The sequence below is a fragment of the Manis pentadactyla genome, chromosome 17, assembly GCF_030020395.1.
Source record: "Manis pentadactyla isolate mManPen7 chromosome 17, mManPen7.hap1, whole genome shotgun sequence".
NCBI lineage: Eukaryota > Metazoa > Chordata > Mammalia > Pholidota > Manidae > Manis > Manis pentadactyla.
Window position 1 is genome coordinate 46,303,194 of NC_080035.1, and position 14,811 is coordinate 46,318,004.

General features: G+C 44.8%; 1 protein-coding gene across 2 annotated transcripts; it reads left to right on the forward strand.

The window, feature by feature from the left end:
• The first annotated feature begins 5,355 nt into the window (after positions 1 to 5,355).
• Positions 5,356 to 14,168, forward strand: SLITRK5 (SLIT and NTRK like family member 5). 2 transcript variants are annotated; one of them, XM_036893791.2, is made up of 2 exons: positions 5,356 to 6,680; positions 9,791 to 14,167. In XM_036893791.2, the coding sequence occupies exon 2, from the start codon at positions 9,799 to 9,801 to the stop codon at positions 12,676 to 12,678; it is 2,880 nt and encodes a 959-aa protein (XP_036749686.1). In that variant the 5' UTR covers positions 5,356 to 6,680; positions 9,791 to 9,798; the 3' UTR covers positions 12,679 to 14,167. The 2 variants fall into 2 exon arrangements, with proteins under 2 accessions (XP_036749686.1, XP_036749687.1); XM_036893792.2 differs by lacking the exon at positions 5,356 to 6,680 and adding an exon at positions 6,977 to 7,264 and having other exon boundaries at positions 9,791 to 14,168.
• The last annotated feature ends 643 nt before the right edge of the window (positions 14,169 to 14,811 follow it).

Here is a 14,811-nt window from a genome sequence, read left to right on the forward strand (position 1 = left end):
ATAGATGACTTCCATCATCACAGAAAGTTCTATTAGAGAACACTCTTGGAGAGACTTGGCAAATGTATGCTACAAGAAATATGATTCAAGTATACAATTTATGCATTAGTATGGTTATACATCATATTCCATTTATTTTGACTATAGAATACAGGTGATTTGCCGGAACATCAAAATGTCTCTGAAATCATCCAACTACCCTGATATGAGTCAACTATTTCATCTCAAACATAATAGGGTTTAACACAATGTAGGTCCTAAATAAATAGATACTTATTGAATGAATAAATTCATAAATGGACAAGTAATTCTTGTGTATACCAAAAAGTTTCTGGAGTTCATTTTTTTTCACTATTGAAGGGTAGCAAACACAATAAAATTCTTTTCTTAATAAGGAATAATATCTAGTCCAGAAGGAAATAGCAACTTTAAATGGCAAATAGAACAATGTACTAATTCATGTGCCAGATAATGCAAGCAAATGTTTAGATCAGCAAATCTTCAATGCTGGTTAGAGTGAATAGGGAAGATTTTTTTGATGAAAAAAGGGATTTACGATGAATTCGTTAGAACAGGTGAAAGAAAAGTGAAGAGCGAGTTACGAGTTAGAAGTGAGGGCAATACAAACCAAAGCTTTGGAGTTGTGGGGCAAGACTGATTTATTTTGAGGGGATAGAGAGATTATGGGAGTCTTTTGTTGAATGAAGGATTCTGGTTGATGAAAGTTGAAAAAAGTATCACCAATTTAGACATCTTCTTATAAGCAGTGATCATTCTAAAAACTTTGTGATTAAACTGTTTTAGGATGATTATTTTTATTTGAAAAACTGAAAAGGACACAAAGTAAAGATATAACATCATGCCTATTTGGACCTGTTTCCTAAAAATGACTGTATGGGAGAACCAAGAACTGAAAGATCTCAAGAGACAAATCATAGTCCTGATAGAAAGATACATAGAAAAGCTAAGCTAGCTACATAATGAAACTGCCTATTTTCCAGCAAAACGTGCATATTTCAGTGTGAGTATAAGCCAGATCGCAGAAGCTTTTATTCTAACAGGGCCCGATGATAGTTTGTATATTTAAAATATGTCACAGTTACATGCTCACTCATCCTCCTGTAGGTAGCAGTAAAGATGTGCGGCTGACACTTTCAAGTATAATCACTTATCTTCTCTAAAGAACCATTCTGATCTTTCCGTTCACCCAGCAGAGTATCAAATAAAACTAATGTTGCTAGTACACAGCATGGTTATGTATATAGAGAAGATAATGAAAGCTAGCTCCTATTAATTATTCTCAATTAGTTAATACTGGCAGCTAGAATTGAATGTCACATGTAAGAGCATCAAAGAAAAAACATTTAACTAATTAATTTATAATCATATAGCTAGAAACACATTCAGTGGTTCCATTGATAGGAATATGTCGTACAACTAGTTTTGAGAACTATGGGACAGAGATTAATTTGGTAAGGTTGTCTTCAGCTGCTCATCACCTCTAACATTCTTCCAAATACAGATCTTCCTTGACTTAGGATAGATTATGTCCCAATAAACCCATTGTAAGTTAAAAATATTGCAAGTAAAAAAATGCATTAATATACCCAACCTACCGAACATCGTAGGTAGCCTCGACTACCTTAAACATGCTCACCACACTTACATTAGCCTAGTTGGGCAAAATCATCTAACACAAAGCCTAGTTATAATAACGTGTTTAATATTTCATGTAATTTACTGAATACTATACTGTACTGAATATTGACATAAGAATGGTTGTAATGGGTATAGAATGGTTATAAGTATATAGGCTGTTTACTCCCATGATTGTGGGGTTGACCAGGAGCTGTGGCTCTGCTCTGCCCAGCATTATGAGAGAGGATCATACTGCATATCACAAGCTTGGGAAAATATCCACATTCAAAATTTGAAGTATGGTTTCTATTGAAGGTGGGTTTGCTTCCCATCATCATAAAGTTGAAAAATTCTTAAGTTGAACCTGTTAATACAGGAATCATCTGTAATATCCTTATTTTTCAGGTACATATTTTTTCTTTTTAATTTTTAATTGGATAAATTGAAAATTTTGAATAGTAAAAAGTACAATATATAGGGGAAAATAAATTGCCATTCTACTCAAGATTTCCATCTACTCCTGAGAGGCAGCCACCATTACTGAACTGTGTATCCTTCCAGAAATATTCTCTCCTTTCCCTCTCCCTCTTTTCCCTTCTCCTCTCCTTTCTATAAACAGGATATATAGATGACATTATATACACTATTAATAATGACAGAACTGTTTTCCTATATACACTGCTTTTAAATGCATAAGAGTATTACAAGATATAGATAGACATGAACCACTTTTCATATAGTTAGACATGTAGGCTGTTCTAAGTCATTTACAAACCCAATAATCTGTTACAATGAATATCTTCTTACATATTGTTTTGTACATTTTATTTTGGTACTCCTGTAGGCTATTTTCTGAAAACATAACTGTTTAAAAGATATATGCATTTTAAATTTTGGTGGGTATTTCCAATTGGTCCTCCAAAGATTTATTTTAACATGTAATTCTGGTAAAAAATATGAAAGTGTGTTTACAAGGAACTGTGTGAGGCAAGGAAGAAATTGTCTAATTAATATACATCTTTTTCTTATGCCTCTAAGAGAATATTTCTAAAACCATAAATAACCAGTTAATTTTATAAACGAATAAATAGTCTTAGTGAAATTACTCAACTTAGCTGGCTATTTTGGATTTGATAAATATCACTGCATATTTGATTGTTGTAATTCCAAAAAGACCTAATTGATAAAACATACACTATATAGTTACTTTGTTTAGCAATTTCAAAGAGAAAAAATTATAAATGATGACTCATGTTTCCCCTCCAGGAGAAACTTTTCTCCTTTCAGGATATATGCTATATATAATTTCAATTTCAAAGACATTAAAAGTATAATTTAGATCTGAAAAATTTGCAAATATATTAAATAGAGTTGTACAGACTTTTCAGTTGTTACTATGATCAAAGTAATCGATTAGAACTAATACTAGAGAATTTTGGAGTCTATCACTAGAATTCTATAATTTTAACTCACCAGTTAGGTTAACAGAAAGAAATGCAGTCTACTAAGTTTACATTTCAATAATATGGATTAGTATATATGAAATCTCATAATTATTACCAATTTCTTTTCTTACAGTACCTATTAGGTTGCTTCATGAAGGAGGATAATTCTTGACTAAGCATTTTAATATTCTAAAGGAACCACACAGTGATACACAAATGTAATAGGACTAGATACTTCAAGAAATGCACTTAATGTAATACTTCAACCAAGGGTCCATAAAACACTAAACAATAATTCCAGGTAATAATTTATGCATGAATTCACAAATATTTAAAATCAATTTCAAATGACAAATATGCTAATTGTGGTGTGAATTTAAATTTTAATATGCAGGTATCAAATTATGCCCATACTTTGCACTAATGATTGCCAAATATATTACCATATGTGAAATGTATTTATGATACTAGATCATGAGCTAATTATAATATGCATAAATATATTCACAATTATGTGGACAAAGATTCTCAGCTTTTCACATCCGACTCAATCAAATAATGTTTAATATAGTATTATTGACCTTAATTCTGGAAAAATCTCTTTGATCAACGACTTCATTTTCTAGCTCCTGAATATGTTTATTTCATCATGTGTATTCACTGAGTATTGAGTGAAAGCAAGTGTACACATCATATGACTATATTGTTTAGTATGGACTTAATCATATTTGATCTTGTGGGTAAGTTTTGGTTCAAATTTAAGCACTATTACATTATTCATTTATTTCTTCTCTAGGTAATATTCAACGCTCAAAGCAATTAGGAGTCTACAGACTAAGAAAGTAGGTTTTTCCTTATTTCTGTTTTCTCTGCTGTGTTCTTCAGTTTGGGCTCTCCATGCCACAGTATTTTCTCACTGCACTTCCCTACAGAGCAGCTTATAGAGACACCTAGTGGTAAACCGCAGGGGTGGCTTCTCAGACCACCCTTAAAGTTGAGTTAAAGGAAAAAAGTTGTCATTTATTTACTTGAACCACAAGAGAAAATCCTGGAATATTTTTTAGTGTCGGTGTTTCTAACAAAATTATAATCTAAGTTAATTGCAAACATGTGTAATGCTCCTTAGCTCAACAACATTTATTTCAATAATGATAAATATTTAAAATAAAAACAATACAAAGCCAAAAATGGAACTAAAATCTGATATGAAGAGCAATTGTTAACATTTAGGGAAGCAATAAAATAATGAACTAGTTATATTTTAGCTATTTTGAGAAGTCCAGTAATTTATGTGACCATTTTATTCTCTTTAAGATCTTTTATTGAGTTTACCAACATTGAAAATTATGTCTGTGCTAGAACTTACTATTTATATGCCAAAATTCCTAACTGTAATTAATTCTTAATTTTAAAATTGACAATTTAACACTTTCATTCTGAAAATATAAGAGATTTTATGCCTTAAAAGTAAAATTTCTTACATGTTTTGCATCATGTTAGAAGATGATGACTAAATAAAAAATATACTAGCAAGCCTTTTGTGGTAGATGTTAGTTATCTAGTTACATAGAGTACCAGCAGAAAATGGCAATCATTCCTAGGCCAAATGTTTTTAAATTTAACCGTAAGTTCTATGTAAAGATTTTTATTTTCATTATCTGGTATAACAGATTACTTTTCCCCCTCCTTTGCACATGTCCCAAATTTAAACCAAAAAAAAAAAAAACCTTTTCCAAACAAAGTATGTATGGCTTAACTAAAAAATATTTGCAAAACAGATTCAGTTGAAATTTCAAGAACTGTTGTAAAACCTGGAGACTACACTACACATCACCTCTAGAAAACTCCTTCCAATTCAACGTATATAGAGGACGTGAGAAGATATATTTGTGGCGATATGTATCAGAATCTATCTTAATCCTATATTCAATCACGATATTATAATCACAATAGTATCCCAAACATTACCAAGAAGGACACAACATCAATTATGTTTAAGATGATTCCAAAAGATAATTCCAATATAAAATGGGTAAAATTTATTTAAATGGCAAAAGTTCCCAGTTAGCAAAGGAACAGCCGCAGTTGCACTCAGCCTGCATCGGGCCACTTATGATGGTCAAGTTTTTGCTACACCTGGGATGGACTGCAGGTCTAATATTACAAACACTGAAAAATACGCCTTATGAATGTAAAGGTCTCCTTTTGGGGAGAGAGGTGTTTGGTTTCATGGAAAGAGCCAGGAATACTTACTGTAAAGATGACGCTAGTGGAGGTTAGCAGGTGACTCTTCAAGAAACTCGCTTTCTATCGATACTGCATTTACTTAGGGGTTTCCAGCTTTTTATACATACCAAATGTATTCAAAATTCTCTATGAAAGTCGTTCACATTCTCTTGTATCGCCCAGACATACCTATAAAACGTAATTCTTAAAAAAAAAATTAGCGCCCTTGTTTGCAGCTAGGATGAGCCACTCCCTCTTCCAGGGTCCTTTACAGTAAGTACAGGAGACAGAAGCAGGGGCTGTGTTATTCTACAAGGCAGGTGGAAAGTAGACCACCAGCACCAGGCTGGAATCATCTGCCCCTGACCACCACAAAGCCTGGCACTGTCGGGGTTATTCTCCTCCCTCTCTCAATCCGAGGACTGCACAGTCCCACGCTCGTGTTACGCCCTTGGTCCAAGACTCCTCTGTCTCCCACGAATGTGACATCCAAGGGGGCTCCGGGTGCGCCGCCCGAGCCCAGGACGCCTTCGCCCACGGCTGCCATCTATCGGCCACGGAGCGCCCGCTTCGCCCTGGGCCCATCATGTCTGCTGCAGCTTGGCTCGCACCAGCGGCGCGACAATAAACAAGTGCACTGGACGGGGCCCTGCGCCCGCGCGGGAGCAGATGCCTCAGAGACCCCTGCGAGGCTTACCGCGTTGCCACGTCCTCATCGCCCGGAAGGGAAGACGCTACTTTCTGTATTTTAGAGCCTCCGGGCTGCCTGGACACAACACAAGCGTAGAACAGCGCTGTTCCTGGCCCCCCAGGCCCCCCAAAAGGATGTCGGAGATAAACAGTTCCAAATAATGACGATTGGGCGCCGCATCTGGGGAGGGGATAGAGAAAAACCCCTGCAAACAGTGAGAGCGATGAAACCTCGAAGAGGATGCGGGAGTCGTACAAATACTAATTAGGGGCCGCGGCGGCGGCGGACTCCGCGCGGGGACAGCGGCGGCGGGATCCCAGCGCGGTGGTCGCTGCTGCGCTGGGGGCGGAGGACGGCGCAGGAGCTGCAGCCGCCGCGGGAGCTGCCGAGGGGCCACTGCCACCTTCGCTCGCCCCCTCACTACCATGTACAGTGTGCGCTGCAAGAAGAAGGCGGGCGATGCATGCACACCCCCGCGCCGCGCTCCCTCTGGCTCGTCCCCGGGCGTGCGCTACTGACCAGGGGGGAATGTGGTGAACACGGCGAGGAGGAGAGCCGAGGGGGGAGGGGAGGGCTGGCCGGCGCGAACCCAGGCCGGAGGGTGAGCGGAGCCGGAGGCAGCTGGAGGGGGCGGCGGCGGCTGCTGGCCGGAGAAAGTTGCCCCTATGCAGATGGCAACTGTAAGTACCCGCCTGGGGAGTGCGGCGAAGGGTGCCGGGGACCCCGCGGGCGCGCGGCGGCGCGGGTGGGAGCGAGTGAGCGTGAGCGTGAGCTGCCGCGAGCGCTCGGCGGGGCTGACCGTCACGCTGGCCGGCCGGCGGGTCCAGGCGGCCCTCTCCGCGTCCTCCTCCCGGGTTCCGCACCCCCCCCAATCCGCTCCCTCCCCGCCCCGCCCGGCGCCGGCTCCGGCTCCCGGCCCCTGCCGCGAGGCGCCTCCACCGCAGGTCTTCCGCCGCCCCCTCCTCCTCCCTTCCCAGCCCGCCGCTCGCGATCGCCCCCTTCTCAGCCCCCAACCCCGCTGCCCGCTCCGACTACCGCGGAGAGCGCCGGGGAGAGCCGTTTGGGGAGCCCCGGAACCCGCGGTCGCCACCGCGGCGGCGGCCCCGGGCTGGCGGCGTCCGGGAGCCTCTTCCCTCTGGCTGCTCGGAGCGCACTGCTTGCAGCCTCCGTGCCCTGCAGGGGCTTCGGAACCCTAGTGCACGCCCCAAAGAGGCATTTTTTAAAGGGTGGCTATTAGGAGTGGGCCGGGGAGATGTGAGACGGGGTAAGTCGGCCGTTTACTTTGCAAAAGAGGCTCCAGTGTGTGTGTCTGTGTGTGTGGCGGCGGGGCGGCTTTCTTTCCCTCTCCTCCCTCCCCTCCTCCTCCCCTTTCCCTTCCTTCGCTTTGGGGCGGGGTGGGGGAGGGGGAAGGCTCGCGTCCTAGAACTCCGGGTGCTTCTGCCTGGGCCGCTGTGGGAGCAGCTGCGCCGGGAGCCGCGGGTCTGGCCTGGGTGCTGGGCTCCAGCCCGCGCGCGGCCCCACGCTGTTTAATGCTGAGATGTGGGGGGCGATGATGCAGGGTCTGAATTCTTTGGTGAAAAACAAATACAGTTCCCCCGCCTTTGCCCTCCAAAAAAAAAAAAATTTTTTTTTTTAAATAATCTAAGAATGTGCAGCGCACCCGAAAATTTACAGCGGAGGTGGGTCTCCCCGTCAGAATGTCAGCCTTCCTCGGCTCATTCAACTTTATTTTCTCAAATTTCCGGGCTCCTTTGATGACAAGGAGGAAGGGAACGGGAGTGGGATGAGAGGATGCTCTTCGACCCTGGCTAACAAGAACTGAATTAAAGTTGTAAACGCTCGAGTTCAATATTGCCTGGACACAATTTGCAATGGGGTGGGAGGTGGGTGGGGGCGGGGAAGCACAGGGAGGGAGGGGGAGGGGACCCAACCCCTGCTGAATGGATGTGCAGATTTCATCCAGCAGAGAACCGAAATTTCAAGGTAAATGCTTTGCTTTCATAGGGGGTGTTTGTGCAGCTTCTAAGCCGGGAAGTGTTTGCCTTTGCGTTGGGAGGTCGGGATACTTGCGAGGTTTATACACTGTGAATTCGGTTCGACTCGACACGTCTGAGTGGCCACACATGAATGATTCACAGGCACACTTGCACATGTGCGTGCGAATGCAGGGGCTCTTAGTAACGCGGGCTGGAGTCGGCTCCGGGACCAAGACCGAGGTCTCCAGGCTTGAACCCGTGACTCAGACACGTATTGGCTTTAGTTTGGGTTGCGATTCGACATCAGACTTCGGTGGCGGTGAGGTAAAGGCAAGGTTGACGAGAGAAAAGGCACTGGTTCCCCGAGCCCAGCATTTCTACCAAATGCCCCCCCCCACCCCCCGCCCAACCAACGCAACACGCACCCATACACTCGCTCCGTTTGTGTCCTTTCCTTTATGAGTGCTGCTGTCGATCCAAAGTAGGAAGTCGAAGGAAGCCTTTCAGGGGACAAAAAGAAAGCTAGAAAGACAAAGGGGAGGGGATCATAGTGATTCCTTGCGGAGATGACATTAGGATATTAAAGCACTAACGTATGTCACTTGGTTGTTCTCTCCCGTGTACCTCCGTATTTTGCCTCTTAATGAGCCCAAGAGCTTTTTCCCTCCAGGGGAAAGAAAAAAAAAAGGTTGGGTAAAGCATTGTCAATTAAATGTAATAAGCATCTCCAAAGATGGGGATGCTGAAGAGGTAGTAGTTTATCCCAAATCCTGCTTGATCAGTAGGGTTAGTTTTGAAAACCGTGGCAAAGACGTGGAGCCCGAGGTAAGGGGGCTTTGGCGCTGGTCCTTGGTTCACTTTTAGTTGATCCCGGTGAGCGGTAAGAACGTCCTCTTTAAACTCCAGGTGTCGGGAGTTGCTCCGGGATTGCGGATGCCTTCGCAGAGTTCTTTGTAATCCATCGTGCAGAACTATTTCTGTGGCTTAAAGATGCGGTTTGGTAGCGTCGCTGGCATGAGCAATGAGGAGAAGTGGACGCAGGGCGCTCTCAGGGAAGCGCTGCTAAGTGGCACCGTACGGGCAATTAGGACGCTGATGTGCTTAATAGCGTGGTAGAGAAGTCCACCATCAAAGAGAACGCGCTATCTTTTTTCTCCATACTCAAAGCTCCCGAAGACAACTGGTGATTTAAGAGCCTCTTTAGGTCCTTTTGATGCATTATCTTACATCCTTTTTGCCTCTGAAAAGTATTGTTTAGGTTCCCACCCTGGCATTTGGAGCGATGGCTTAAAATAGCTCAAGTATTGTGGCTCCTTGCTCTTCTGTGAAAACGGGAGACCTTCAGGATGACTGTTAACTGAAGAGGTTTTGAAAGAAAGGCAGAGGGGCTGGGTATAGCTGAGGTAGGGAACCTTGTAAAATGGTGCTTCTTTTCTCTTAAATTAGAACCATGAAACTGAACTGACAGCCATTTTATGTATATTTATGGATTGGTTTTGAATTGTGGGTGGGGGGGGCGGAGTAGGGAAGAACACTAAAGAGAGACTTTGCCTAACCTTCCCATATCTGGTAAAGAGCAGAATGTTCCTGTTGTGCTCGTTAAGCAATGAAATCAACCTTTAAATCAAAATGAATGTCAGATTTTAATAAAGTCTGGAGAATCTCGATGTTCCTCTGGGGGAGGGGGGCTGCCATTCATATCTCCTCCTTCTGGATTTCAGAGAAATAGCATTAGGGAAGAGAGAGACTTTCTGACTTATCCCTTAAAATTTTGTCACATTCTGTTGTTTCCTTTCTTCCTCTCTCCCTTGCAGGAGGTAAAATGCACACTTGCTGCCCCCCAGTAACTTTGGAACAGGACCTTCACAGAAAAATGTATAGCTGGATGCTGCAGACCCTAGCGTTTGCTCTAACATCTCTCGTCCTTTCGTGTGCAGAAACCATCGATTATTATGGGGAAATCTGTGACAATGCATGTCCTTGTGAGGAAAAGGATGGCATTTTAAGTGTGAGCTGTGAAAACCGGGGGATTATCAGCCTCTCTGAAATTAGCCCTCCCCGTTTCCCCATCTACCACCTCTTGTTGTCCGGAAACCTTCTGAACCGCCTCTATCCCAATGAGTTTGTCAATTACACTGGGGCTTCAATTTTGCATCTGGGTAGCAACGTCATCCAAGACATTGAGACCGGGGCATTCCATGGGTTGCGGGGTTTAAGGAGATTGCATCTGAACAATAACAAACTGGAACTTCTGCGCGATGATACTTTCCTTGGCTTGGAGAGCCTGGAGTACCTACAGGTCGATTACAATTACATCAGTGTCATTGAACCGAATGCTTTTGGGAAACTGCATTCACTGCAGGTGCTCATCCTCAATGACAATCTCTTGTCCAGTTTACCCACCAACCTTTTCCGTTTTGTGCCCTTAACGCACTTAGACCTGCGGGGGAACCGGCTGAAACTTCTGCCCTATGTGGGGCTGTTGCAGCACATGGATAAAGTTGTGGAGTTACAGCTGGAGGAAAACCCGTGGAATTGTTCTTGTGAGCTAATCTCTCTCAAGGATTGGTTGGACAGTATCTCCTACTCGGCCCTGGTGGGGGATGTGGTTTGTGAGACCCCCTTCCGCTTACATGGCCGGGACTTGGACGAGGTGTCCAAGCAGGAACTTTGCCCACGGAAACTTATTTCGGACTATGAGATGAGACCGCAGACGCCTTTGAGCACCACGGGGTACTTACATACCACCCCAGCCTCGGTGAATTCTGTGGCCACTTCCTCCTCTGCTGTTTACAAACCCCCCTTGAAGCCCCCTAAGGGGACTCGCCAGCCCAACAAGCCCAGGGTGCGCCCCACCTCTCGGCAGCCCTCCAAGGACTTGGGCTACAGCAACTATGGCCCCAGCATCGCCTACCAGACCAAATCTCCGGTGCCTTTGGAGTGTCCCACTGCGTGCACTTGCAACCTGCAAATCTCAGATCTGGGCCTCAACGTCAACTGCCAGGAGCGCAAGATCGAGAGCCTCGCAGAGCTGCAGCCCAAGCCCTACAACCCGAAGAAAATGTATCTGACGGAGAACTACATCGCAGTCGTGCGCAGGAGCGACTTCCTGGAGGCTACCGGGCTGGACCTCCTGCACCTGGGCAACAACCGCATTTCGATGATACAGGACCGCGCCTTCGGAGATCTCACCAACCTAAGGCGCCTCTACCTAAACGGCAACAGGATCGAGAAGCTGAGCCCGGAGCTGTTCTACGGCTTGCAGAGCCTGCAGTACCTCTTCCTCCAGTACAATCTCATACGCGAGATTCAGTCCGGGACTTTTGATCCCGTCCCGAACCTCCAGCTGCTATTCCTAAACAACAACCTCCTGCAGGCCATGCCCTCAGGCATCTTCTCAGGCCTGACCCTCCTCAGGCTGAACCTGAGAAGTAACCACTTCACCTCCTTGCCAGTGAGTGGAGTTCTGGACCAGCTCAAGTCACTCATCCAAATCGACCTGCACGACAACCCTTGGGATTGTACCTGCGACGTGGTGGGCATGAAGCTGTGGGTCGAGCAGCTCAAAGTGGGTGTGTTGGTGGACGAGGTCATCTGCAAGGCGCCCAAGAGGTTCGCCGAGACCGATATGCGCTCCATTAAGTCGGAGCTGCTGTGCCCAGACTACTCGGACGTGGTGGTTTCCACGCCCACGCCGTCCTCGCTCCAGGTCCCCGCGAGGACCAGCGGGGTGACCCCCGCCGTCCGCCTGAACAGCACGGGGGCCCCCGCGGGCTTGGGCGCGGGTGGAGGGGCGTCGTCGGTGCCCTTGTCGGTGTTGATCCTCAGCCTGCTGCTGGTTTTTATCATGTCGGTCTTCGTGGCCGCCGGGCTCTTCGTGCTGGTTATGAAGCGCAGGAAGAAAAGCCAGAGCGACCACACCAGCACTAACAATTCCGACGTGAGCTCCTTCAACATGCAGTACAGCGTGTACAGCGGCGGCGGTGCGGGCAGCCACCCGCACGCGCACGTGCACCACCGCGGGCCCGCGCTGCCCAAGGTGAAGACGCCTGCGGGCCACGTGTACGAGTACATCCCCCACCCACTGGGCCACATGTGCAAAAACCCCATCTACCGCTCCCGGGAGGGCAACTCCGTGGAGGATTACAAAGACCTGCAAGAACTCAAGGTCACCTACAGCGGCACCCACCACCTGCAGCAGCAACCGCCGCCGCCGCCGCCGCCACCACCGCCGCAGCCCCAGCAGCAGGCCCCGCCGCAGCTGCAGCTGCAGCCGGGGGAGGAGGAGAGGCGGGAAAGCCTCCACTTGCGGAGCCCCGCCTATAGCGTCAGCACCATCGAGCCCCGGGAGGACCTGCTGTCGCCGGTGCAGGACGCCGACCGCTTTTACAGGGGCATTTTAGAACCAGACAAACATTGCTCCACCACCCCCGCAGGCAACAGCCTCCCGGAATATCCCAAATTCCCATGCAGCCCCGCTGCTTACACTTTCTCCCCCAACTATGACCTGAGACGTCCCCATCAGTACTTGCACCCGGGGGCAGGGGACAGCAGGCTGCGGGAACCGGTGCTCTACAGCCCCCCCAGTGCTGTCTTTGTAGAGCCCAACCGGAACGAGTATCTGGAGTTAAAAGCAAAACTAAACGTTGAGCCGGACTACCTCGAAGTGCTGGAAAAACAGACCACATTTAGCCAGTTCTAGAAGCAAAGGAACTCCCCTGGAGCTTTTGCATTTAAAACAAACAAGCAAGCAGACACACACGGTGAACACATTTGATTTGTTGTGTTGTTTCAACGTTTAGGGCGAAGTGCCTTGGCACGAGATTCTCAGCTTCGGCAGAAGATACTGAAAGGGTGTGCAATTCCTTTAATTTTACACGTGGGGAAACATTTGTGTAAACTGGGCACATCACTTTCTCTTCTTGCGTGTGGGGGAGGAGAGAGAAGGGCTTTGTGGAGGGCAATTTGCTGCGCGGGTGACTTGTTAAAAGTTGGTCAATTTTTGTAGTGGATGGAAGTTCTCAGAATGGTGAATAATGGCAGCGCATAGATTCTACTCTTCCTCTTATGGCCCCGCCCCCCCAGCCCCGCCTCCCTTCTCCCCCTTTAAGCCATGGGTGGTTCTAAATGGCTTTTGTGGAGAGATTAGCACACCCTGACTGTAACAGAAAGTTTGTTCTCTCTCTCTCCCTGCTTCTCCCTCCCACACACCTCCTTTTCTCTTTCTCTGCCTCTCTCGCCCCCGCTTTCCTTCCTCCTCTCTCATTCCTTTCCGTTTTTTTTTTTAAAGGATGTGTTTGTATGCATTCTGGACATTTGAATTAAAAAACGAAAACGTGTTGTGATCTTGAAAAGGATCACCATAGATGTGGACAAATCATTAAAATTACAGAGCTATATGATCCATAATTGATTAGTCAAAATAACTTATTGATGAAATATACAAATATTTTATTGTAGCACCTATTTTTATATGCACATTTAGCATTTCTCTCTCCTTCGCTATTTAGCCTATGATTTTCACAGAGGTGTCACACTGTTTTAGGGGCTGCATTTCCCAAACTGAAGTGATATCAGGAAAGCATTTTAAAATCACTAAAAACATGGAGGACTTAATGGCAAGATCTTAAAGCCAATGCAACCCACCCAATTGAATCTGTAATTTGAACAACAAAAATGCTGACGGTATTCCAATGCATAAAAGAAAATAATTTAGGGCAATTAACTGGGCCATTCGAGTGAGAATCGTGTGCAAGTTTCCGGTTTTATTAGAGAAGATTTTAAAGTATTTTTATTAGTCAACCAAAATGATGTATTGATTTGACTACTATTGTAGCCGATTTTTGATTGTTTAACCAAACCCACTTGCATTTGTACAGATCCACGTGTACTGGCACCTCAGAAGACCAAATGACGGACTGTACAAATCTCTATATAATGTCTTTATCCCTCTGGGCAGCAAGCAATGATGATAACCACAAACAGGATCTCTGTAAGATGGGGCTACTGTTGTTACAGTCTCATATGTATCCCAGCACATGTAATTTTTTAAATAGTTTCTGAATAAACACTTGATAACTATGTCAAATTCGAGGGATTGAAGTAATGTTTACTTAATATGCAAAAGTATTAGCTATGTGTGATTGAATGGATCTCCATTATTAACAATTTAGGACATAGTGGCTAACTTTTATTACTTTTATTCCTAATAGAAGACATTTACACTTTTTTTGGTTCAGGGAATTATGTTTTTCTAAACGTGTCATTTAATGTGTTCATTAATGAAATTTCAATCATATATTTCATTTCCTTACTGAAGTTGTCATTTAGTACATGGAGCATGGTAAGTAATGTATCACATATTCGTTTTTCTCCCAGGATTGTGTATTTTGTCCGATTAATATTATTTATTCAATCTACAATTTTCCATAGTTTCCATATTTTAACTTGTGTAAAACAACATTCAACAGTGTTTGATGGGTGTTTTATCTCTAGTTAATCTATATCCTAAGGGTTCAAAATGTTGGTGGGTATAAGCTGGTCACCTCTGAGTAAGTTTTGCCAGGGAATTTAGATGAGTATTTAAGGATAGGAAATGTTTGAATTAATCTGAGACTTAGAGAGCCATGTGCTTCATTGCTATTGATGGATCTTACCATTATCTCACCTGAAATGTGTACAATATCAAGGGCTGTTCATGAACTTTATGTTTAAGGAACACTTTCCATGGCATTCTGCCACATAGAGGCAGCATTCACCCATGAGTAAATTGACAGTAACTGCTTGAATTCAGATTGAACAGGTGGTAAGAGTTTCCCTGAGGAGTTAAAAAAAA

Excerpts from the sequence above, each read along its gene's own strand:
- SLITRK5 (XM_036893791.2), top strand. The coding sequence starts at position 9,799 with ATGCACACTTGCTGCCCCCCAGTAACTTTGGAACAGGACCTTCACAGA.